The 25,086-nt window shown below is 28.2% G+C and overlaps 1 protein-coding gene and 1 long non-coding RNA gene across 4 annotated transcripts; one reads left to right on the top strand and one right to left on the bottom strand.

Annotated features, from left to right (window-relative positions):
• Positions 1-17,092, bottom strand: LOC129988744 (uncharacterized). 2 transcript variants are annotated; one of them, XR_008785679.1, is made up of 3 exons: positions 16,972-17,092; positions 12,028-12,221; positions 1-126 (listed from the first exon to the last, which is right to left on the bottom strand). It is a non-coding gene; the product is annotated as an uncharacterized LOC129988744 (long non-coding RNA). The 2 variants fall into 2 exon arrangements; XR_008785678.1 differs by lacking the exon at positions 1-126 and adding an exon at positions 10,906-10,981.
• LOC129988743 (RING finger protein 24-like) lies at positions 2,783-23,483 on the top strand. 2 transcript variants are annotated; one of them, XM_056097013.1, is made up of 2 exons: positions 2,783-2,995; positions 22,520-23,483. In XM_056097013.1, the coding sequence occupies exons 1-2, from the start codon at positions 2,960-2,962 to the stop codon at positions 22,883-22,885; spliced, it is 402 nt and encodes a 133-aa protein (XP_055952988.1). In that variant the 5' UTR covers positions 2,783-2,959; the 3' UTR covers positions 22,886-23,483. The 2 variants fall into 2 exon arrangements, 1 of the variants encoding a protein (XP_055952988.1); XR_008785677.1 differs by lacking the exon at positions 2,783-2,995 and adding an exon at positions 17,716-17,888.
• Positions 23,484-25,086: the final 1,603 nt, after the last annotated feature.

Below are 25,086 nucleotides of genomic sequence, written 5' to 3' on the forward strand. Positions count from 1 at the left end.
GGCTATAGTTACTTATACATAATCAGAATTTGTCAACCGAAAAATAATTCGATTCTAAAAAGTGTTGCTCATTGATTTCAGATGACATCATCACGGTCGAATTTCAAAACAGTAATTTCAAAAAATCTGAAAAAAAAAAAATTAGTTTTTATTGGTTGGTTTTCGAAAAACATTAAGTAGTAGTGCTTAGGAACGTAACGATCATGGAGAAATATGCTTAGGCTTAGTAGTTGAAATAAAAAGTTAATTTGAAATGCCTTTTTCACTTTTTTTATTCTGAAATTTGATCATTATGATACTATTAATATTCCCAAATCAATAAGCAACACGATTAAGATTAGGAGATGAATTTGAAAACAACTTTGACACCGATTTTTTTAAAATTTCATTGACTTCATTTGAAAATTTACCGAAGAAACTCTTATAATGAGCGATAATTAATTCCTTAGTTTTCTTTAAGTATTATTTATAATGACTTTTAAACAAAAAAAATAATATCCCATTTAATTCATGACTCAAAAAAATCATTACGAGATTGATAAAATACAAATACCTGGATTCAATGTCAAAGAGGAAATAATTACTATTTAAAATTGATTCCGATTCGATTGAATTGATTGCGATTTCACTCAATTATAACAAATATTAACAAGAACTTACAAAAACGGAGAAAATAAAAAAAAAAAAATCAACATATCAGACTAGTCACTCCCCCCTCCCTTTTCTCTATATTATGTTCCAAATGGGTACATTATTGTTCGAATGAAAAAATATTCAAAAGAAACAAAACGGATGAATAAACCAATTAGCAAAGAGAATAAACGTCAATAAATCATGAAGTTTGCAAACTGAACAAAATATCAATAAGTCAAAACTAATTATGTAAAGAATCTTGTATAAAATTTCGCTTTAATAAATAAGAAAAATATCGTAGCTTGTTTTTCTTTTTCTCTTGAAAATAAAAGTTTTTTTATTCTTTTTCTTCTCAGACTGTTGATTCATATGCATAAACTGAATTTAGATTAATGACCTTCGGCGACTAACTAAAACTAAACTAAAGTGATTATATCAAAAAACATTTGTATGTTGGATGAGGATTAAGGTGTTTTTTTTTAATTCAGAATATATTTTACATTATTTGTATTATTAGAGTTTTAAAAAAACAATTACGAATAGTAATTATTTCGAAGAATCTTTTACACCAGTGTTTTGAGAAACAAAATAATTTCGAAGTTTTCATTGAAATAAGTCACCCATTTAAAAGAAAATGAGAACTTTTCCACGTTTTTCCAACATTATCGCTTTAATTAGCAACCGAAAAATTCATCCTTTTTGTTACAATAATATTTTATAAAACGGCTGCGAATTCAGCCGTTTGATATTAGAGTATTGCAGTGGAAATGGTGACAAATAAAAAGTCTCCAAAGATTGGGTCCGACAAAAGGAAAGGTTTAATTTAAATACAATTTATTACGAGGAAATAAAATTGAACACATGATGAACTATTTACAGATATGACGTGGAAAACATATAAAAACATAAACGGTCATTACAGGACCCGAGACCAATACCGAACCAAAACATCTTACAAACATAACGACACGTATTTATCTCATGTCTTAATTCTAAAATTTTTATATTAGCTACAGTTGCTAGGTTACATAAATGTCAGATACGATACCGATTAAATAGTTTAATGTTTAATGTCACGTGAAGTGATTTATTCATACTGCTGCGGCATAAATCGTAAATATTTTATTTAAAAGTAGCCAACGATTATTTTAATAATTATAAATTTTATTTTGTAAATAGTTGTAAAATTCAGATTGGCAACAGTGATACTTTTGGAACTTGTTGATTAAAAATGATGCTAGAATGTTGAATGAAAATAAGTTGATGTAAATTTGATAATATTATCTATATGTAATATTTAGTTTTATAGTACGTTTGTCTGCATTTTATTTTTGTTGATGCACGAACACAACAATACTAATGACGCACAAAAGCAGGTTCAAAATGCATTGCATCATTTTTTCAATAAAGTACGGGAGACAAAATAATTTGGAATTTATAACCTTAATGCCGAAATTTCCTAACACTTTTAATTCATAAACAGTAAATAATTCCTGATGAATCATGATATCGGTATCACAACTCACATACTTCTCGGAAGTGATTTCAGTTTCTAGGAAATGAGTCTTTTTAATAACGAAAAGGATCTCGAACATTGGTTTGAAAACAAACTTCACGAACATAAATCGTCTTGTTCTACGAATGCGCAATCGAAAACAGATGTATAAGAATTATGATCAATAGTATAAAAACAAATTTTATGTTCATACATCACTCGAGTTATGAATATGCAACAGAAAACTGTCGTATATGGATCAGGAAAACTGGTTTTTGAACGAATTTGAGGAATAGAAACCAAAACAGATAACCGAAAACAGATGTATAAAAATTCGAATACTAGTTTGAGAACAAAGAGATGCGACAATGTTTCTATTGGACACCCTCCCCCATGTTGGTTTGTACTAAACGCCGGTTTCACATTTTGTGATATTTCAATAACACGATTACAAATGAAAATTACCTGTAATATTTTTAAGTGATCGTCAACAACAAATCAAATTTTTACTGTCAACATCTACCATCTGACTCTACAAGTCAGGAAATACTGTGACCTATTGATAACGGATTCACCGGTCCAAAAATATGAACCCAATATGGGCATAACCTTTCACTTAGAGATAAAAGATTCATTGTTTGAGTACCTTGTTCCAAAATGTTCGGTAGCTCACAGAAGAAACTACATTCGGTGTTTGATTTATGAGATTAACATGTTTACCAGAAATTACCAAATCATCGGCGATAAGTAGCAAACACTAAGCTCGGAATTTTCAGACCTACTGGATTTATCAAGTTGCCCTGTCTACATTCGCCTTTCAACAGTTGAAATATGAATATTTTCTGCCTTGGATACAGAAGATTTGAGGTAAAATAGTTTACTTTATTAATGAGTCTTCTAATTTATTGGATTTTATTTGATGCTGGTTATCTAGTTATAGAAACTGTTATTTTCGGAATAAAAATCCGAAAATCTAGGATTTGTTTGCATAAGTGAACAATTAATTAGCATTAATTAAAAAGTTTCTTGATTGTTTTCTATTTCTCACAATTTCAAAAATTCTCCATGCTCTTAATTTAAACAAAAGAATGTATTCGCATCTTTATTATATACCTAAATTTATATATTATATACCTAAATTTATATATATATATATATATATATATATATATATATATATATATATATATATATTAAGAAAAACAGGCAGACAAATGAAGGATATTCCTTAAACCTCTCACCAAAATTAATCATTATGATTGCTAAAGTATATGTTTTATTTATTACTTGTATTTAAAGAATATACTGGTTAGTGTACTTATTACTTGTATTTAAAGAATATACTGGTTAGTGTTAGTGATACATAGATATAATTAAATATAGCATATACATTAAAAAGAAATCCGATTTTGTCTAATACATTTTTATAAAATACTTTCAAAACGGCATTTCTCAACAGTTTATATCTTTTCTTATACCAAGTATACGTGTAACGGTTAAGTTTATAATTCAGTTATTTCATAAAACTAAGTTTTTTTATGAAATAATTTATGATTTATCAGTTATTCCACAATTATCTAGTTAATTCATAAAATAACAGTTTAAACTGTATGAAATAACGATTTCATACTTTAACGATAGCGATATATACATAAAGAAATTATTCTAATTATAAAAAAAATCGATATTAAAATATACTGCTTTTTTAAAAATGCATTATTTTTTTTAACATGCTACATTTAATTTTCTACTTTTAATTTGTATGAATGTTAAATGCTCAAATTTCATTGAATTCAGAGAAAAAAAAATTAAATTCTTCTAGACACTTATCTGCCCGTGTATATGCAAATAAGAAAGCTAAGAAAAAGGGGGGGGGGGTAACTAGTGCATTGGTAAAATTTAGCATAATGTCCTTACATTAAAATTGCAGATTCGTTTAAAATTTAAAAGATTTAATTCAGACATAACCAATAATTTCGGCTGACCGATTGGTCATCAAAAATGGTTTGTGTTTATTAAAATAAAGTTGCAGCTTGCCAATTTTTTACTACTTATGTTAAATGGAGATAAAGTAGGGAAATGTTTGTTAAAGGCAAATTAAAGTACACAATGTACATTTTTTTCATAATCTTTATAATGCTTTTTTTAAAAAATATTGTTTTGATAGCTCATATACATAAAAAAAAAGATCATTTTATTAAAAAAAATATTTTAAAAATTTAGGAAAACTACTGCACAAAGGGAACTTTTTTTTATATATATCCCTTAAAATTAAAAAAATTATTTTAATAACTGTATTCAGCATTTTTTAAATGTAAAACTTTTACAACAGCATAAATGACCTACATCAAGATTTTAAACTTACTAAATTAAAAAAAAAAAAAAAAATGAACAAAATCACCATAAAGAATATGAATATAAAAATTTACAGATTATAAAAACGTTCGTATTTGCATTTATAGCATTATATGATATTTTCTCAAACGCTCTAAATTTTTATTTTCTCAAAAAAGCAAAATAATAAACCGCTATAATTGCTTTAATATGTATCGCCCTTCACAATAGCATGCCGGTATTAAAAGTAGCCAAGCGAGAACGACGAAAGAAAATAAACCCACTTTAACACCCCGAAAACCAGACACAATAAAAGTTAACGATACCCTTTTCTACAAAAAAATGTCTAAAATAAGATCGCATAATATCGGTCCATGAGAAATAATAGACCACTTATTATTCGTGTATTGGTAAAGGGGAAGCAAGAGCTTTCTTGTTGATGGCACTTTTTTTGTTCACTGGTGAAAGTACTAAAAGAACAAGTAACAAGGAAGGATCCTCCAGGTGCAACAACCCTGGCGAAACTTTTCTTTTCCAATCGCTTTCGCTTCGCCAGGCACAGAAGATCACCAGAACTGAAAAAGCATGATCGGTCATGCCCTGATTGCTACTTCCAAAACAACTGAAAATAACCTCCGTTTTTGAAAATAAAATGGTTCCAAAGGCAGCTGTTCTTGTCTATAATGAGGTGACAATTCGCGCTGATATACATTTGTTGCAATTTGTGTAACAATGAAAAGCTCATCATTGAAAACATTGCCGCTAGGGATATAACGTAAATAATGTTGCTCACGATAGTGTTGAATTTGACAGGCAGAAATATTAAATCACTTGTCAGTTATTCCTGATATATTTTCTTATTCATTTTATTTCCGCAAGTAAGGAAAAGCTTGGTAGTAGCTTATGGTGTGAAGATTTGGTTTTCCATTGCTTTTTACTTTCTCATATTCGTAGTATAGAAAAAAGTGCAATAATCGTCAAAAATTTCAAACTCGACGATTCAAAATTTTGTCGAATCTCAAAGTTTTAGAAACACCTTGAGTTCAAAAAATACATTTTTTCAAAAATGTCCTCTTGACAAAGATAACTCAAAAATGCCCTGAGACGGACGGATGAAATGTAGTATACGGTGTTTACACCAAAGTTGTATATTTTCATCAAATTTTGTGCAAATACCATTAGAAGGAAGTCTATCTGTCCAATTGTTCAAATTTAAACTAACAACAGTCACAAAACGATGAGACCTAGATGAATAAAATACGGTACACAAATTTGGCATCTATAGTCAAGATACCTTTCAAATTTTCAGCCAAATCCGACTACAGTTTGGCCATCTATCGATATGTACATTCAGACAAATCTAAATGTGATAACTCAAAAACGCACCGACTTAAATATATCAAATTTGGTACGAGATTTTGTGATTACAGGTGTAGTTCTCTGTCACAATTTCGTTTCAATTGGCAGCGAAAAACGCATCTAAAACACAAATTCAATTTACTAAAAACAATTGCCAATCTAAAACGCAATCGCCAAAGATCCATTAAAAATGCTATATTTACACCAAAAGTTAATATTTTGTATCTATAATACGCCAATGCCATGCAAGGATTTTCTGTGATAACACCTTTAATAGAGAGTGTGGTGAAAGATTATAAGCCAGTTAACAGCTACGCTACACGAGCAATTGCTTTTGTATCATGGTCATGTTACTCAGCTGCGAACCATAAGGTCCCAGAACCTCGCTCATCCCAATCTCACACATTGGTGACCCGGGCGCGATAAGTTTTAGGACACCAGCTGGTTTTCTGGCATATGAAGTGTACACAGAGAAAAGATTGTAATATTAAAAATTCAACCTCGAGATTTTAACGATTTTTCACTTTCTGACCTTTCTGAGTCCAAAATAAATATTTTGACTGATGTCTATCTATGAATAGAATAACTCAAAAATATTTTTAACAATACGGATGAAATTTGTATTCTATTAAATTCTGAATGCAATCCATTAATAGACAGTCTATTTGTCTGACTGTCCGAATACTGATAATTGCAAAAACACAAACTTCGATAAATAAAATTTGATACATAGTTATCTTTGTTACCGACAGATATACATTTTTCAAAAATGTCTTTTTGGAACTCATGGAGGTCTAAAACGTGGAGATCCTTCAAAATCTCGAGTTCGAATTTTTTGACGTTTACAATATTTTCTCTTTACTTCCTATACGAGAAAGTAAAAATGATGACAAGATGTCTGCACTTCCGGTTCCTTTTAGTGGAAGTTGGCGAGGAAGCGAAAAGAAAGAAAATAAGGAAACAGTGATTGATTAATAGAATATCGCAGAGAGAAGCAAATTAGATGAAAACAACTTCATTAAATAATGTCAATTTTTTTAGTACATGGCATCGAGATACAATTGTTACGAAGTTGGTGTGAATTTTGCATCTTTACTGAATCTATCGCATCATCCTTGGCGAGTTATTTGGCGATTAATTCCTGTCATGCGGCCAATAATATCCTATGATCGAAGTTGTGTTTTAGACACGTTTAGAAGTTTTTCTCAATCGATTGGGGAAAAAAAATTGACACAAAACTATACTTGTAATTACAAAATCCTGTGCCAAATTTGATATATTTATGTGATTGCATTTCTGAATTATCGGTTTTACATATTTCTGAAAGTACAGACCGACAAGCAGTCAATCCGTAGTTGGATTTAATTCAAAGTTTGACAGGAGTCTACATTATAGATGTTTAATTCTGTGTATTGAATTTTATCTATCTAGCTTTGTAATTATCGTGTTAACTTATATTCGAACAGCCAGACAGACGTACTTCTGAACAGAATTTATTCAAAATTTGATAGGAATCTGCAAATTTCGTGTAAAGACCGTATACCAAATTCCAGTCGTTTAGCTTATATCATTTTTCAGTAATCTTTGCCACAGACTGATAGACGGACATTTTCTAAAAATGTGCCTTTTGAACTGAGGGTGGGCTAAAACGTGGAGATTCGTCAAAATCTCGCGTTCGATTTTTATTTATGATTACTATACATTCTCTATATAACGTATACTAGGAAGTAAAAAGTACCACATTTTCGCTACCAGAAGAAGTGAAAATTTAATAGTTTCGTTAGCTCATGGGAAAATCAGGATTTTATATGATAGTCTTGTGTGGCGTCAAACACATGCAAAAAAGAAACAAGCCAAAATGCACCAATTTGAATATATGTATTATGTTTATAACAGAAGAGTATCTAATTTTTTAAGGTTAAATATATAGTTGATGGAATATTTGATTCAAATCTATTGTCTGTTTTTAAATATGAAAATAAAATGAATGTAAATACATTATACGTCGGCCATTTTATATGAGCATTTGTTAAATATGTTTCTTCATTAAAGTGGTTTACCTCCATATAATATTCAGTAAACAATAATAGATTTTAATTCAAATAGTAATGGAAACTCTAATAGCGAATGCTTGATCCCAAAGATCTATAAATTATAATAAATACGATTCAAAGCAAATCGTTTTCCAAATAGTAAGGGTATTCGAATTATAGAACAATCAATTTAACACAAAGTTTCTTTTAGATTAGATTACCTTATGCCTTAATTACGAGTCGTCTTTTAGAATTATATAATACAAGTATGCAAATATTTTAATGCTTTATATGAGCAACAAAACTAATTTTTAGTATAATTTTTTTTTTTTTTTTTTTTTTTTACACATTTCATATTTATACTGACAAATTTTTACTAAAAATAATAAATTTGCATTTAAAGTGATTTTTAAATAGAATCAATTTTTAATAGACCTTGTTTAAAGCAAATTTCTTTGCAATAAACTGGATTTAGGACTTATTTTTGGGCTGGGTGGGTGGCAAAGATTCGTCAATCATTTCTAATTACAACAGAAGCATAAATAAAGCATATATATATATTTAAAATAACGAGCAAACTTTAAGTTCTATTTCCAATCATAATAATCCAATAAGTTCTATAATCAATAAACAATATCCAAATAAAATGTTATTAAAAAGAATCAGTAATTTTACCACACAGTAAAAAACATTTAAAATTTACTTTTCAGTACATTGTACCTAAAATCTTGAATAAGATTCTTAATTGTAAACGAAACGATTGTCAGTTTAAATATTTTTTTTTTTTTTTAACATTTCAAAGCTTAATAATGAATAGAAAAGATATAAATAACCAAAGAACTCACCTCTAAATATATAACTGTTAGCATTATGAAAATAATCTTCAGTCGAAAAAGGATAATTAATTTAATGAAATGATTTTTTTTAAAGTAAAATATCTTATAAATTAAAAATATGCTCTAATACTTAATAACGTATTAAAATCTTCATGACCGAGTTGTTCAGCACAACTACCAGAAAACACAAATCAAAACATGCCAGTTTCGATGACAGTTAAGTTGTATCAAAGCATAAATTGCTTTATACTATTCTTTCGTCACAAAATATCCCCGAACTTGAAATCTCTAGTATATCCTGTCGGTTGAAAGGATATACGTGGGAGTATTTATTAAGATAAAAGAAATACAAATAAAAAGACATAAAATATCAATATACACATAAAAAGACATAAAATATCATCAATACACATAAAAAGTAACTATATACAATATTATAATGATGAAGGAGGTGTTCGGAGGGGAGTAGGAGTAGATGAAATCTATTGAAGGTAATATATTCTGGAGAAGAGCTTGGTTGAGAAATGAAACGAAAATTTATACTGGGCTTGGGTCTGGAGAAATCAATTCCTCTTTCTCTTGTAGGAACCGCACAAGATTTCTAATTTTAACCTTGGGCATCTTGTTTCTCATAACGTTGGTCCACCAGATATCTTCTAGGTCGTGGGTGGGTTTTTCGAGATGAAAAGATGTGGCGAGAGGGCAGCTAGTGGCATAACGAAGGGGATCGCCTACTTCGCCGCAGCCACATTGATCCGATCCTTTAATATGGAGTCTCTTGAAATATGAAGGGAAAGGGCCATGGCCAGTTGCAAAGATAATGTCAAGCCTATTCCAAGAGGATGGATTAAAGGACACTTTCGAGATGATTTGATGGATGTTTCTGCCGCTTTATACCATTAAAGAATCCTAGTAACCTAGTGGTAACTGCCGGATCTATGATCTTAGGTCCGAATTCAAAGATTCATCCCATAGATCAATCTTAAGCAATACAGATAGACAAAGATTCTTATGGTGGGATATCGAAGTATGTAAAGTAAGATGCAGATTAATGTATTTTTCTTGTCAGATAGCCATAGCTCAGAATGATTGGCCCAGAATAGTCCTTGTGTTGTTTCAAAACGAAACAAAAATTTAACTAAATCATCATGTTTTTTGAACCATTTGGCATAACTACATTTTTGTTGAATTAATATTACGTTTTGACGAATCAAAAGGGCTAGTTCTCTTTATTTTGAACCATGGTCAGATGAGGAGGAAGAAATATCAACCTGTAGATCCTCGCCCTACACGACATACTAATTAGATGATATTTGCCCCTCGAATTTAGATTCACCCATACACAGAATATAGATCAGATCTTTGATGAAATCGATTTATGAATCTAAAGACCTCTAACTCCAAAGTTTAATAAGGTTTTACAACTGGAATCAAGACATAATATTCATGAAATCATTCGATCAGTCTATGGAAGAGCGCGAAATATGATCATTTATGTTTCGAAACTACTCAAGGATAATAAGGATCGGACCTGATCATTTTGAATCTCCGTCAGAGAAAAAAGATGACACCTAGTATAATTCACTATTTTGCATATTTCGATGCTGGCCCTACAGGAGGACGTTCGATTCAATATGGCAGGTTTAATTAGCACCAGATCCACAGAAAACGTAGGATCTTCATTGGAATAAGCTTTCAAACTAGTTATTTTACCATTCCGAAACAATTTACTACCTAGAATAGGAATTTTTAGGAATTATAATTCATAAAAGGCATACTTTAGTTATCTGCCAGATTCTCGGAGGTAAAATGCGAGTAAGATATCTGAAAAGAAGTTCACTTATTTGTATTTGAAATTTTTGTCAGTTCGTTGGATAGGACCTGTGAATTGGTAAACTTCAAGTTCATAGATATGAATTCGGAGAAGAAAAATTACAGCCACCTGAATATAGAGACATATACCAGCAGAAACATTGAAATTTAATTCGAACTCTCGAATACAATTCGGAAATTGAGATTCTACTACAAAGCAACTATGATTCTTAAATGTTAAATTAAGGCAAAAATATAATTTGGTCATCTGTCAGGTCATTTTCGGAGGTTAAACTTGGCTTATAAGCAGTCCATAAAATCATATTTAGTAGCATAAAAATTTCATCAGTTTGTTCAACAGGAAATGCCAGATAAAAACAAAACAAACAAAAAAAAAAAAAAAAAAAAAAAACCCATTAAGAAAACTTTTCTGCTTTAAGATAAGATACGCTTGTGGATCTGAGTTCCAAAACATAATTCTGAAAGAAAAAATAATAATTACTTGAAAATTTAATCAGAAGGTTTTAAATCTTTGCATTCTGAAAGATAATGAAATGCATTCTTAGTAAATATGTGAGTATTAGGATTATTTTTAGTGCTTAGAAATAATTGTAAGTTTATAATTCTTAATGTGAAAGTTTTTGCCACTATATAGCTTGTATAATATCTATAAGTTTAGTTATATTAACGTTTTTAAAGTAACACTAGGGCTATTTTGGGACGGACCTCGTAATTTTGAACCACGGTCAGATGACAAGGATGACACCTCAGCTGAAGTTTATATCGTAATTCTGAACCATGGTTAGATAATGAGGAAACGCCTTCTTCTACAAAATTAACCCTTTACACTCGGATGTCTCCTCTCAAGAACCATTCAAGACGGTGCATCATTCTGACGTTTTATCTATTCTTTTTTTTAAAATTTTGATTGTTAAAAATACCTACAGACTGGTAAGCAGATGCAGATTAATATTTCGGGGAAATTCAACTTTAAACATATTTATTTATTATATTTTTGAGCAATAAACAAGTCTTTGTATTAGATGAATAATTTTGCTAGGAATTACTTTTCCGAATGTAAAAAGTCAAATGACATATCACTAGAAGGTCGTTTAATCCTCAGCTTAACATGTATTAGGCCTAAAGACGGTAATCGGGTTTTGATCTTCGAACATCAAGCCCAAAAGATGAGACCTTACCACTTGACCACAGACACTTTTTTCCCCCGCCCATTCGCATACGAAATACAGTGAAAGTAGTGATAAAGAATTCGAATTCTCAATTTTGACGAATTTCACATTTTAGACTTTTCTGAGTAGGAAATTTTTGGGGAATTGTCTGTCCGTCTGTGAACACGATAACTAAAAAATGATTTGAGTAAGATGGATGAAATATGTAGATTTCTATCAAATATTGAACTAAATGCATTTTAGGAAATACATGTAATTAAACAGACTGTCTGTCTGTCTGTTCAGTTACAACTGAACTCTATAATTTCAAAACGTAAAAAGCCAGATAGATATACCTTGGCGTATTAGCTTCCCGCCAACGATCCATGTTTCGTAATTACTGTCCGCCAATGCCATGCAAGATATTTCTGGCCTTACCCGTGATCCATAATTTTATGCGGTGGAAGGATCACTACTGGTTGATTTAGGAAAAGATTTTTAGAGAAATTCTTTCTCCACCTCATGTGACATGACAATTTAATCTTGATATCTATTGGAAAAAAAAATAGATATGGAATCACTGCAGAATAAGCAGACGACATGCAAATACAATTAGATGATACGCATTGTTCCATTCTACAGCCACCTTCGATTCCATCTTCCCTAATTTACGAGTCGTACTATTATTGAGAAATATTTAAAATACATTTTTGAAACAATATCCAATTATGTGAAAAGAGAATAAGTCAAGCCGTTCCTTTCTGTTGATAATTTTACTCTATCTAGGAAATTTCAAAAGTTTAGTAGACAAGTCGTTCCTTTCTGTTGTTAATTTTACACAATCTACGAAATGTCAGAAGTTTAGCAAATTGAAAACAACAAAATTTTTGATAAATTCTACATATTAAATTTTTTTTTAAAGTTTTTGGATCTTGATCAGATCATCTCTAATCGACAATTTCCATTAAGTTGGATATAAATTTGAAAAGAAAGCAGCAATTTTATATACCTTAAATCAGCCTTTCTAATCCTAAAATCATCCAATAGAATGTTTTATATAATGTTTATTCCCTCAGTTATTTATTTATACAGTGTTTATTTCCCTACAGTACATAAAATCTGATTTTATTTACTATACAAAAGAAATGTTGCTGTAAAAAAGAATAAATATTTTTGAATTTCAGACAGTATAGTTTTAGTATAGCTCTTTTGGTAAGCCTTTTCACTTAATTTTGTTCCTTTTGATAAGATATTGTTTTTGTTAAAAAGCAGAATAAGTTAAAATAGACTATATATTAGTATGCAAGTTTAATCTATTGTTTTTAGTATTTCCTTCTGTTTCACAAGTTAATATAAATAAATGTTTAATGTAAGGGACCATTGTTAAACTTCGTATCAAAATGCCTCACATTAGTTATTTAAGCAGTTACTGATAATTCATTTTGGCTATCTTTATCATTTTTTAATGTTGTAAATATTAAAAAAATACAATAATTAAATTTTTTAAATATTAATTTTTACATTAAAAATACAATATAAACAATATTTTCAAAAGAAAAAAAAATGCATAAAAATTATTAACAACAATTTTATTTTTTATATTTATACAAGATATATTCAAAAATAAATCTATTAAACAATTTTATATAACACAATGAAATATATATTTCAAAAATATTTTAAGTGTATAGGAACAGAATTTAAATATACACAACTCCACTCAAAATCTCAACAATTTAAATCATGTTGAAGATATCAATAGATTACTATACAATATCAAGTAATTTTATTATTATTTATAGTACTGTAAAACTCATTCAAATATATTTATTTTGTATTACAAAAAAAAAAAATATTTGTAATATAATAATGCTCTGTCATAGTTTTGGTAGATTATTATGAAATTATATCATGATTGTAAAGATAGATTCATTTACTGTGTAAACCCCATTAAAGGATTCTTATTCAACATTATTTTTTAAACAAGTTTATAATCTCATTTGTTGTATATATATTATCACTGAAATGATGATTTGAATTTTATGAAGAAAAATAGTGCAAAGCATCTTGCAGGATTTAAACTTCTATAAAAATTAACAAGAAAACTGTTTAATGAAGAAAAATTTACAAAAATAAAAACATAGATAATTTCTGCAAATAGATTCATCATCAAAGTTTCATACACAAGGCTTTTTATATTACAAATTTTATTTATATTTGTTTTCTCATTCAATCAATAGTAATGTAAAAACTTTATTCTACAGTGTTTTGACACACAAAATAAAATATTAGAATCCCTTTTAGAGAGATTTTATTCCTAAATAATATAAGCCTTAAAAATTATGTGCACCATTCCTCTTTTCATTTGTTCTTATTCTGTCACAAAATAAACACGATAAATAATTTCTTTTAGATTACTTTCTTTGCTTAATACTCTTGAGTCAATAGTTATTGATTGGTACTTGAAGCATACTGTGTCAAACTGGAAATATTGAACCAAAATACATATACATTTTTACAGAAACAAGTAATATCTATGTTTTACTTCGGTTATTTAGATATTACTTGTCTGTAGAGTTTACATTACATGTCTATAAATTTTATTTCCATCAACACTTGTGATTAATTTTTGTAAACTGTATATAAAAAAGATTTCTGACATACTTTAGTCAATCTTGACGTGAAATTGTCAAACAGTGTCTGACAATTGTAAATGGTAACTTGACAATGGTAAATTTTCCATTAACAATCTAGTGCTTACAAATGATAATCAAATAATATACACTTGATTGTTATGTAAAGTCCAATTTTAAATGAAACTTATAGAATCAAAATAATAAAAACTCACAAGTAGTAAACCAACTAGTTAATTGAGTTCCTCTAACTTTACACCCAATAATTTTATTAGTGAAAGAAAAACAAGCTTGTGTATCTTACACAATGGTCAGGAAATTCAAGAAATATTACTCAGCAATTTTTGTATTAGAATACTAAAATAAATGGAATAATTTGGAAAGACATATTCTAATTAAATTTTGATCGTATTAGAATTCATATTATTAGGATTGTAACCCTTAAAGAAATTACATAATATAAAAATTTTAATCATGGAATTAACAGTCATAGAGTCAACCAAACACAGAATTAATCATTCTCAAGTTTGAATGTATAGGATATTTCTTTTCATTATCAAGCTACTAATGTCAAATTTTTTAGATACATAAAATAAGCAAATTTGATTAATTAGCTTATTAAATATTGAAGATCATGTCAAAATGTAATGATCTAATAAATAAAATACAAAAGTCATTCATGGATGATCAAATAAATGTGCATATGCTTAATTAAAAATATTACTTTCCTGAAGCAAAGTATTATAATAGCATTCCATTTTTTTAAGACAAAAATTCAGTGAAAATAAAGAAATGAAAGTTAAAATAAACAACGTTTAAAAAACAATTAAATTAGGTAGGAAAAAAAACTATTTAATAAATTATACAGTTGTTCTATCAAATATCGATGTCTGTGTCATGAAATGCATCTAAACAATTAATCAGAAAAAAAAATGACAAAGATGTTATGTTTATTGCAACCAGAGATTAATCACTAAAGATGTTTTGTTAGTCTATTGAATGTGTTTATCAATGACATTTGGTTAAGGCAAATGCTCATCAGTGGCATGCAGTTAAGTAAAAAGTCGCCAATGCACAAGTATCTATATATTAGCAGGATAAATCCAATACCAACAACAGCTCATTCATATTTGGCAAATTTTTTGAATTATTGCTTAATCTTTTAGAAAAAATCAAAGCATATCAAATCTATAGTATTCAAAGCAGAAAAATGTCTTTGAGTACTAAATAAGAATTATAGAGTATAAATTTTTTTATTTCTAAATCTGCAACACAAAATAATTTACAAGCAAAAATCAGAAACAATGTAAAAAAATACAATTAAATACACATAGTGCATTAGCGAACCAAAATTTTGATAAACATTAATCAATGTAATAAAAATGATCAAGATATAGTATTCATAAATCAATGGTATTTTTATATAAATAATTCTTGATAAAATACATTCATATTGCAAGTAACATTGTTAACAATTTCAGAAATTATACCTGATACAATTTTACTACTCACTTTGTTGAGAATTTTTTTAATACAGTTGAAATATTAAAATTAAATGTTATCATGACTCTCCTAAAAATTGAATATTTTTATAAAAGGTTTTTTCATCATTGCTGTCTAGAGAATAAAATATTTCAAATTTAATGAAAAAAATTACATACTTTGCAGAGCTCTTACTTTTAAAAAATCCATAAGAATAATTTGCACAATTTTATATATATATAAAAAAAATGTTTTTAACACTTTCCATTGAAAAAAAAATGTCAAATTTTTCTTTTCTTTTTTGCAAAATTTAATACAAAATACATTATATTTAAACCTAGCCTAGAGATAAACATGACACATTTTTGTCAGCCTTTATCTGGATTTTTAAATTACGATATGAAAATGGACTCACTAATTCTGCCAGTTAAAATTGCAAAATTAGGAAATAAATAAATGAAGTCTAAAAACACTTATAAGTGAAAATTAAAACCTATAATCATGAGGAAAATTCTAGTAATTTAGGATTCAGTTAAGCTGCTCGACACAAATGAAGTTAAAAACAAAAGTGGTGCTATAATATACAGTTTTTTTTCTTTTGCTTTGTTTTGTTTTAGAACACTAGGTTTTAAACTTTTTGTTTCCTCAATTTAATTATTTAAAAGCATATCACAAGTCATACAGCTAGGACAGATTAATAGAGATAAAGTTATTTTAGTGCAATTTATACAGTAATATATGCTATAATAGTATTTATAAAGACAGGTATGCTAATCCATTTAACTTGTGTCTTAAATCAGATTTCAAATAAAAAAAAAATAAAATTATACTTTTAATTTACGCATCACAATACTGTTGATGTAAGGTAACGTATTTTCATAAAGGAAAGATAGTTTGTGAAATGTAAAAAATATTGTATAAATTTTTAATTCGAATAACAAGTAAAAAAAAAAAGTAATTGAAAGAATTAAGAATCTAATAAGAAACAAGAAATTACTTGAAGCTATACTCAATAATAGTGTACTCACAAACAAATTCGCGCAATACAAGAATATTGTTTGTATAATAGAATAATTTTTCAATAATAGCGTAATATATTTCATTGGTATCAAGATGTTTTCAAAAATATCTTAAATAAAGTTGTATATATCTATTTACACTTTAAGATTTGCATTCAAAATTTACTTCTGTAATAGATGAAAATCCATTGATGTAAGAATGCTTATTCGGCATATGCTCCAGAATAAAAATTCATTACAAGGTAAACAAACATTTGAACAACACAGCTCACCGCGGGCAACTAGTGGGTTACGTCATTCTGATATCACATGAACTAGCTTGTTGCTGCAAGTAAAGGCAGACAGACTTTCTATCTTTCTTTCTTTTTTTTTCTTCTTCTTCTGTTTTTTTTTTTTTTCATGCAAATTATATTTACAGCCTGATTTCTCTTTCACATAATTTATAATAAGGTGTTCATATACTTAAAAGACAATCATACTCAGCAAAATCATGGATTATAAGCAATTTTCATAGTGATTTCGGATCTTTCTTTCAAGACTATGTTCGAAAAAAAATGCGATGATAATTCCAGTATAATTAAGAAAACGATAATTCAAACAGTTTACATAAGGAATGTATATAAATGAAGTAAATTTCAAAAATTAAAAATGTTTTACACAAACTAAGAAAAAGGCTAGAGTTAAATCCCATTTCTTTTTCTTTCATATAATTAATTCACTTCGCATTTAAAATATATCTAATCCATTTGTCAGATTAAAGTTTTATTCTCCAGTAAGTCATAAAAATTCATTCCCGTATTAAATGACAGTTTCAGCTTGAGTTGAATTTTAGTTACACCTCAACTCTAACACATGAAGATAAATTTCATTTTTGTAAAAACTTTAACTACTATTATTCAATAGCGGTAGATTAAAATTTAGTTTGGCATGTTTATTTGATAGTATGGTGCAAACATTTAGAAATTTAAAATAATAATCAGGATCTATTATAAACCAATTTATTTAAACAATACAAACAACAACAATAAAAAATTCAGTGAAATAAACTAAGTTTTTCCTACAATTTATAAACGAATAAAAAAGGTAAGCCTACTTAGAATATTTTTACATATTAAGAATGTGTTGATTTTTTAAAACGAACGATTTATTATCTTTAATCATTTAAGTGAAGAAATTTTTATTCTGATATTTCATTTTATTGTTATTATTATTTATTGTAACATAAATAATACTTTCTTTAATTTTATATATATATATATATATATAGAATGTCTAGCTTAAATTCTTTTATTTGCTTGATCGCTTCCTCAAAATATAGTAAAAATAAGAGAAAATATTGAAATATAGAATCATTTTATGATATTTTTAACGCTAGACGAACTATTTGACGAATTTTTTCGTATAGTTTTTAAGATAAAAGAATGGATTATTTTAATATTAAAAGATTATTTCGTTGAATTTATTGGAAATGATACTTTGAAGAACTTAATACACAATATTCTGACTAAAAGATGCAAGCAATTTTTTTTTACTTAATTTTTTTTAATATAATGGTGATGTCATTTTCATACATTTATTTTTTTATAATTTTTTGTTTAGTAATTATTTTTTTAATTCTTGATTCAGATCACAAGCAAACGAACTTTAGCACAGAAATGCTAAAATTAAGTACAAATATTCCATTTATAATATCTCAACATTAAAATTGCATTTCGAAAAACATTTGCCAGAAAAAAAAATTGGTAAATATGAAATGATTTAATTAAGAAGCCATTTTTTTAAAAACATTGTTATGTGAAACAATGATTTTTAAATTGGTCCGAATAAAAATAAAAAGCAATTTAAAAAAATTACGCTTAGTTCATCAAAAAATTTTCAAACCAAATTGAATGCAGTGCTATTATTTTGTGTAAACAAAAAATCTTGCTGTATTATAAAAAAAAAAAAATCTTATTTATGCTTTTTGCGTCTTCTTATTAAGATCTCAATGCATTTTTACAGAAGTCATAACCTATCATTAAAATATATCTTTGAAAGATGTAAAAATCATAATCCTTAATATTTGAAGCCAGCTGTCCGTGTAAAGTACGATATCGAATCCTACTGTACTATGAAATCAGATTTGCCTTACCACAAAAGCAATTTTAAAAAAGGATGAAAATAACTACCTATAAATTATCCCAGATTCTACAGATTTATGAACGATCTATGAGCGATAAATTAATAATTATTCTTCGCAGACTTAATTACAAAGACTATTTTGAATGGAATAAAAGATTGTCCGTTCTGATAATGAATAAATCGTAATGTTCCAAAAACATGACAATTATCGTGTTGTTTTCAGTAAGTGATTTCTGAAAGAAAGAGAGAAGTTCATTGGCATTTTTATTAGAAATTTTAAAAAACGAAATATTTTTTATTCGCTGATATTATTATCGTTATTTTCAATTATGACATCTCTTGTACATTGTACAAAAATAACTTGTGAGTTATTATATCAATTCTAAAAAAATTAAAAATTTGTGACAATTATTAATAAGAATTTAAAATCTTCATGCCTTCTGTGCATTAGTGTTTTGTGTATGTCATAATGTACGAGAGAAATTCGAGAATTTCCTCTAACTGTACGGCTTCTACATTGAAGAAATAAACTATAATTGTATCTTTACTGATAGTTTTATTTCTATATAACAAAAACAAAAGCTGTAGGATGTAATGCTTCGATGCGGACGAAATATTTTTTTTTAAAAATTGTATATATAGTTTAATTTATTTTGATAATTTTTAGGAGGCTGATTGAAAACAATTACATGAAAAAAGATTTTTTTTTCCCAACAGTTAAAGTGGAAAGAAAATTCTTTTGTTTCCCTTGCAGATAATTTAATTGATGAAATGACGGAAGAGATTTTTTTTTCAGACGATTTTTTCAGGCTACTAAAAAATAAAATTAAAACATATATTCAAAATTTTTTTTATCAGATACGTCTTCTAAATAATCAATATATCACCTTTAGACGTATTGTATAAATAAAATGGTTAATGGCTATAAATGAATTCGATTTTCCCAAAACCGATTCATTAGTTTTCATAAATAAAAAAAGTTAATTTCGCATGTAATTACCATTTTTTTAAAGTCGCATTTGGGAAATTATTATTTATTTTCGACAAACTTTCCTATGTACGCTGCATAAGTACAAATATTTTTAACTTTATTTATGATTGTAATCAAATAGAGATCCATCATAAAAGGACACTTAATTAAGTGCTACATATTTATGCAGCATTAACTTTTGAAAGCGAATTATTCTTATAAAAAGTAATTTCAGATTTCTTTCTTCGAAGTTTTAATGCATGATCTAAATTTCAAAACACAAAAAAAGCTTTTATATGAATAAGACATCTAATAAACAATAGTAGATATATAAATTAAAAATTCATTCACATTATAAGTAATTTGTGTAATATTAGTATTATCAGTATTTTATCATTTACTTTTGTAAAATATTGCGTTAATCAAAATTCAGTTTTTTTCTGTATATTTGTCGAATTTTATGTTTTATGTAACATTTAAATTACAGCTAGAAACGAAAGATGAAATGCCTATTGGATATAAGTGCTTTTAAAGATTCTCTCCTCCATTGTAATATCTTGATTTATTTTTAATGAAGTAATACTTGAAATAATATTGCAGATCCCATCAGACCCGAATAAGCGTAATAGTTTTTATTTAATAATTTTTCGCAACTAAGATTAGCCGGGAGGATTGTCATAATATGCTAAAACAGATTTTAACATAGTTTTGCAGTTAACGTCAACTTTTTTTTTTTCATGTATATGCTATGCCAAATGTGATAAATCTGTTAATAACAACAATCCTGATTGTTCTTAATAATAACGAATTAACCACATTGATTGTAGCGTACATATGTAATAAAATACTTGCTAAAATCAGCAGATGAGAAGTATAAATAATTATTACGCCGAATGGTAAGTTTTCTTCTTAAGTAAAAGTTTTCAATTTTCATCGAATTAAATAAATAAGGAAATGTAGGCAAATTATCTGTTGCAACTTTTTGACGTTCTTTTTGAAATCTTTGAAACGTAAATGTAGTAAAATAAATGAATGAAAAAATAAATGATCAAAACCATCGAACTGAATCACAGTAAATTAATTGTAAGTGAAGCAATGGCATTATTAAAGTGAAATAAAGATGAGCAGACCGAAAACGAAGCAAAGGATGCGCTATCGAAAGAATACATAAGCAAGATTATTTCTATTGTTGTCATTTTTCCCACGGGAGAGGAGAGTTACAAGAGATGAGGATGCAAAGCTTCCCGTATGGTGATTGGTTCTCGCCAGCCTGATGGCTGCAGAAATGGCGAGGGTCGGCTACTCCTACGATGACAGAAAATGCTTCCTACGGTAAAGGTTGCACCGTGGCCGGTGAGGGTCCTTAGAATTCAACTTCAGTTCCCTCTAACTCTGTCGTGATAAGTTCGCGGGATGAGTTAGCTGTCAGATTTAATCCGCATGTCTTAATGGCAAGTCAGAATAGCCAAATCTGTGGTTACCTTCCCTTACGAAGTATAAAGAGAGAAAGCATTGTGATAATAAAAAATTCGAGCTCGGGATTTTGACAAATCTTAGTATTTCAAAACTCTCCACGTTTGAGAATACATTTTTGGAATTCTGCCAGTCTGTGAACATGATAGCTCAAAAATACTTTTAGTTAATTAAGTGAAATTTGGTGTAGGGTCTCTATTTCAAAATGATAGATTTCTATCAAATTTTGAATGAAATTCATTCAGTGAAAGTATGCCTGTTCAAACTATCTGACGTTAGTGAACACAATTGCTACAAAATGTGAAGAGCTAGACAGATGGAATTTTGTATACAAATTTAGTATATATAATGCAGATCTGCATTAAAGTTGGAACTAAATCTGTCAAAGGAATATCTGTTCGATCGATAACTCTAAAATGCAATTAATTGTGAACTTAATATGTGATTTTAAGACTACAATTGTAGTTCTGTCAAATTTTAGTTTCAATCAGTTAGAAATAAAGGCTTCTAAAGCACAAATTCCAGTTTTTGGTATTATTAACAGCATGCCAGAGTCTGATTGCCAAAAAAAAAGTCTATGGTCACATTTTGTTAGGTTCTATTGTAATTGTTATTCGCTAATGACAGACAGTAAATAATAAGTACATTAATTAGATAATATGCGATAAAGTTTCAGCGAGATCATTGCTTCTAGTTAAAGGGTCGTAGTGGCCAAATAGTAAGATCTCGGCTTCAAGGTTGGAGAATTCTAAATTCGAGACGCGATTTAACTGAAAATCCATCGTGTATGCATGCACGGTTTATGCTATATCTGACGTCATAGCCAAATGTCCTTCCATTGGTGTGGTGCGGAAGTTTGTTGGGGATAATGTCAGCTCAGGTATCGTCCTCATCATCTGACTTTGATTCGAAATTACAAATTCATCTCATTATGTTACTTTCAAAACACAACGTAAATATAACTATTTTAAACCTTTTGGTTAAATAATAAAAATAACTTCGCTATTAATTTATATGATATAATTATTTTATTGAGGTAAGAAACTAAGAATTTTAATTTTTTATATTTATTTGTTATCATTGATATAGATATCTTTTTAATTAATATATATTTATTGACAAGCTTTTTGTAATTATTTCTCTTGTTCAGATGGGAGTAAGAAAAAGGAACAAAGCACTTCCCTCAAGACCATCCTTACCAAGGCGTTGCAAAGAGAAGCAACAAAGTGGATCAGGCATATATGAAGAAAAGGAACGCGCATTGAAGTGCAATCTCTGCGGTAAAATGAATTTACTCAGGGATCCAGAATGCGTGCCTTATCACGGCGAACTTCAATATATGCCTAAAGAAGAAACTGTGGAACTGCCTTCTAATGTTGAAATAGAATGCTCAATATGTTTGAATTCTTGTAAATATAAAAGGATGCTGAAACTAGTCTGTGATCATCGCTTTCATAAGAAGTGCATTTTGAAATGGTTTAAAGTCGACATCAGATGCCCGTTGTGTAGAGTATAAATATATAATGTTCGGGCATTTGAACATGGATATGAATTTTTATTGGTGGTAACTGTGATAGCTATGTTTGATTAAAAGCATGAGCGGTGATCACTACAGGCTAAGAAAGATACTAAAAAAGTTCGATATTATTATTAGAACATTTTTCATTTCTTGAACTTGAAGAATTAAGTTCATGTCTAAGTTGTCATGTCTAACTGTCATCTGCTACAGCAGATGACAGTTTATGAGAGAACTGAACTGTGCTTGGAAAAGCTAATAAAAAAATGTACTGTTTTGAGCGGAAAGGCCAGAAATCTATGTGAAATTTTTAATCTTTTGTTGAAAAAATTTCTAAATAATTATGAAAATTTATCTGAAAATTTCAAATTTTCATTTTGGAATTAATAAAGGTAACAACTACTAAACGGGAAGTTCTATTAATTTTATATAATTTTAACAGTAATATCAAAGCAGGAATTACTAAAGGAATGACTAAAGGAATGACTAGTATTAAGAAAATATTTCCAGTAAAATATCCTTTTTGTTACTTTGTTTGAAAGGAAATTGAATTGATTTTCTTTTTCATTGTTTGTATTTTATAGTAATTCCTTTAATATTTGCTGTGCTGTTACCAAAATGCTAACTTTCTAACTTGTATTAAAATTTTTCTTCTCTAGTTGAAATGGTCGTGTTTCGAAACTTTAAATTTATTCATATATTTTCTTTGTTGAGTAAAAAAGATTTATCATTTACTCTGTATATGATATATTGTAATTTGTAGATAGTGTTGATTTACTGACTGTACTTATAAGACTGCAAATAGTCTTATAATATAAATCTTTAGAAAATTTCATGGAAAAAATAATGTAAATATAACAAAGATTGCATACATGCTAGTTTTTTCTCTATCTCAACACATTCATTTATAATAATATTTATCAATTCTTTCATCAACTGGTTATATTTAAAAAATAAAATGATAAAAAAAATATTACTGCTCTTTTCCACCCTTATTCCTCCAGTTATTAAATGCGAACTCTGAAATAGAGATAATCTTAAAAAAAAAAAAAAAAAAAAAAAAACTGTCAAAACAAATCAGTAATAACTCGAGTCGATATTTCGAAGAAAACTACGCTATACAATATTGAAAATCAGTAAATAGTCCTGTTCATGATTCAAACATAATTCGGTTGCAATATTCGATAGTATTAAACCCTTACATCGAAATTCGTTTATTTGCTTACAAATTTATATATCACTGAAATGGGTTAGAATAAATTTTATGCCCTCTTTGGTGATTTGTTAATATTTATGAAAATTTAAAACAGTAATTTGAATCAATTTCTCAGAACCATAAAAAAATAAACACTTATTCTTAAATCTTATTTTATATTTGCTTCCGAATAACTGTTAACAATACTAAAAACCGAGACACTGTGCAAAAAAGGGTTAATATAAAACGTCTGAATTAAGAGGTGAACGCATTTTTATATCAGTTTTGAAATTATTAAATTTCGAAATAAAAAAAAAAGTTGAATGTTTGATGCAGCGTGGGTTTGGCGAGTTGTCTGCTGATACTGATGACTTGCATGAAAATATTGTGATGAATAAAATATTGGACTGAACTGCATTCCACTTCAATGTGATGATAATGATGATGTGTCCGTGTTACCACGGAAAGGGGCTGCAGTAGCTTCTGAGGGTAAGGACCCCTGAGCACCCGAGGGCAGAAGTCTGACTTCTAGCTCATATGAAGATGACTCGCATACATTCGCTTGCATAACCCTTTTTTACAGGGAGGCATATTCACACACTTCACAGACAGAACACAGATGAAGAACAACCATGCCCGAAACGGGATTCGAACCCAGCACGCCCAGATCACGAGGAAGACGCGCTACCCCTATGCCGGCTCCCACTTCAATGTTATTTTCTAAATTAATTTTAAAAATTAACAACTCATTGTCTTTTTTAAAATTGCATTTGAATGCAATTTCGTAGAAAATGCATAATGAGGCGAATTTATTACTGCTATCTGAATTATCATAAAATATTCTTTTGTTGTTAAATTTTTTTAATTTCAATATAATTATTTATTATTTTTGAGTGCAATTCATTTAAGAAGTTATATAACGAAACATTTCAATTGTTAAAATGTATTTTAAAAAATGATAATTTTACATTTAAAAAGAGTTTTTTAAGCAAATTTTAATTTTTAC

Source organism: Argiope bruennichi, chromosome 10 (genome assembly GCF_947563725.1).
Source record: "Argiope bruennichi chromosome 10, qqArgBrue1.1, whole genome shotgun sequence".
NCBI lineage: Eukaryota > Metazoa > Arthropoda > Arachnida > Araneae > Araneidae > Argiope > Argiope bruennichi.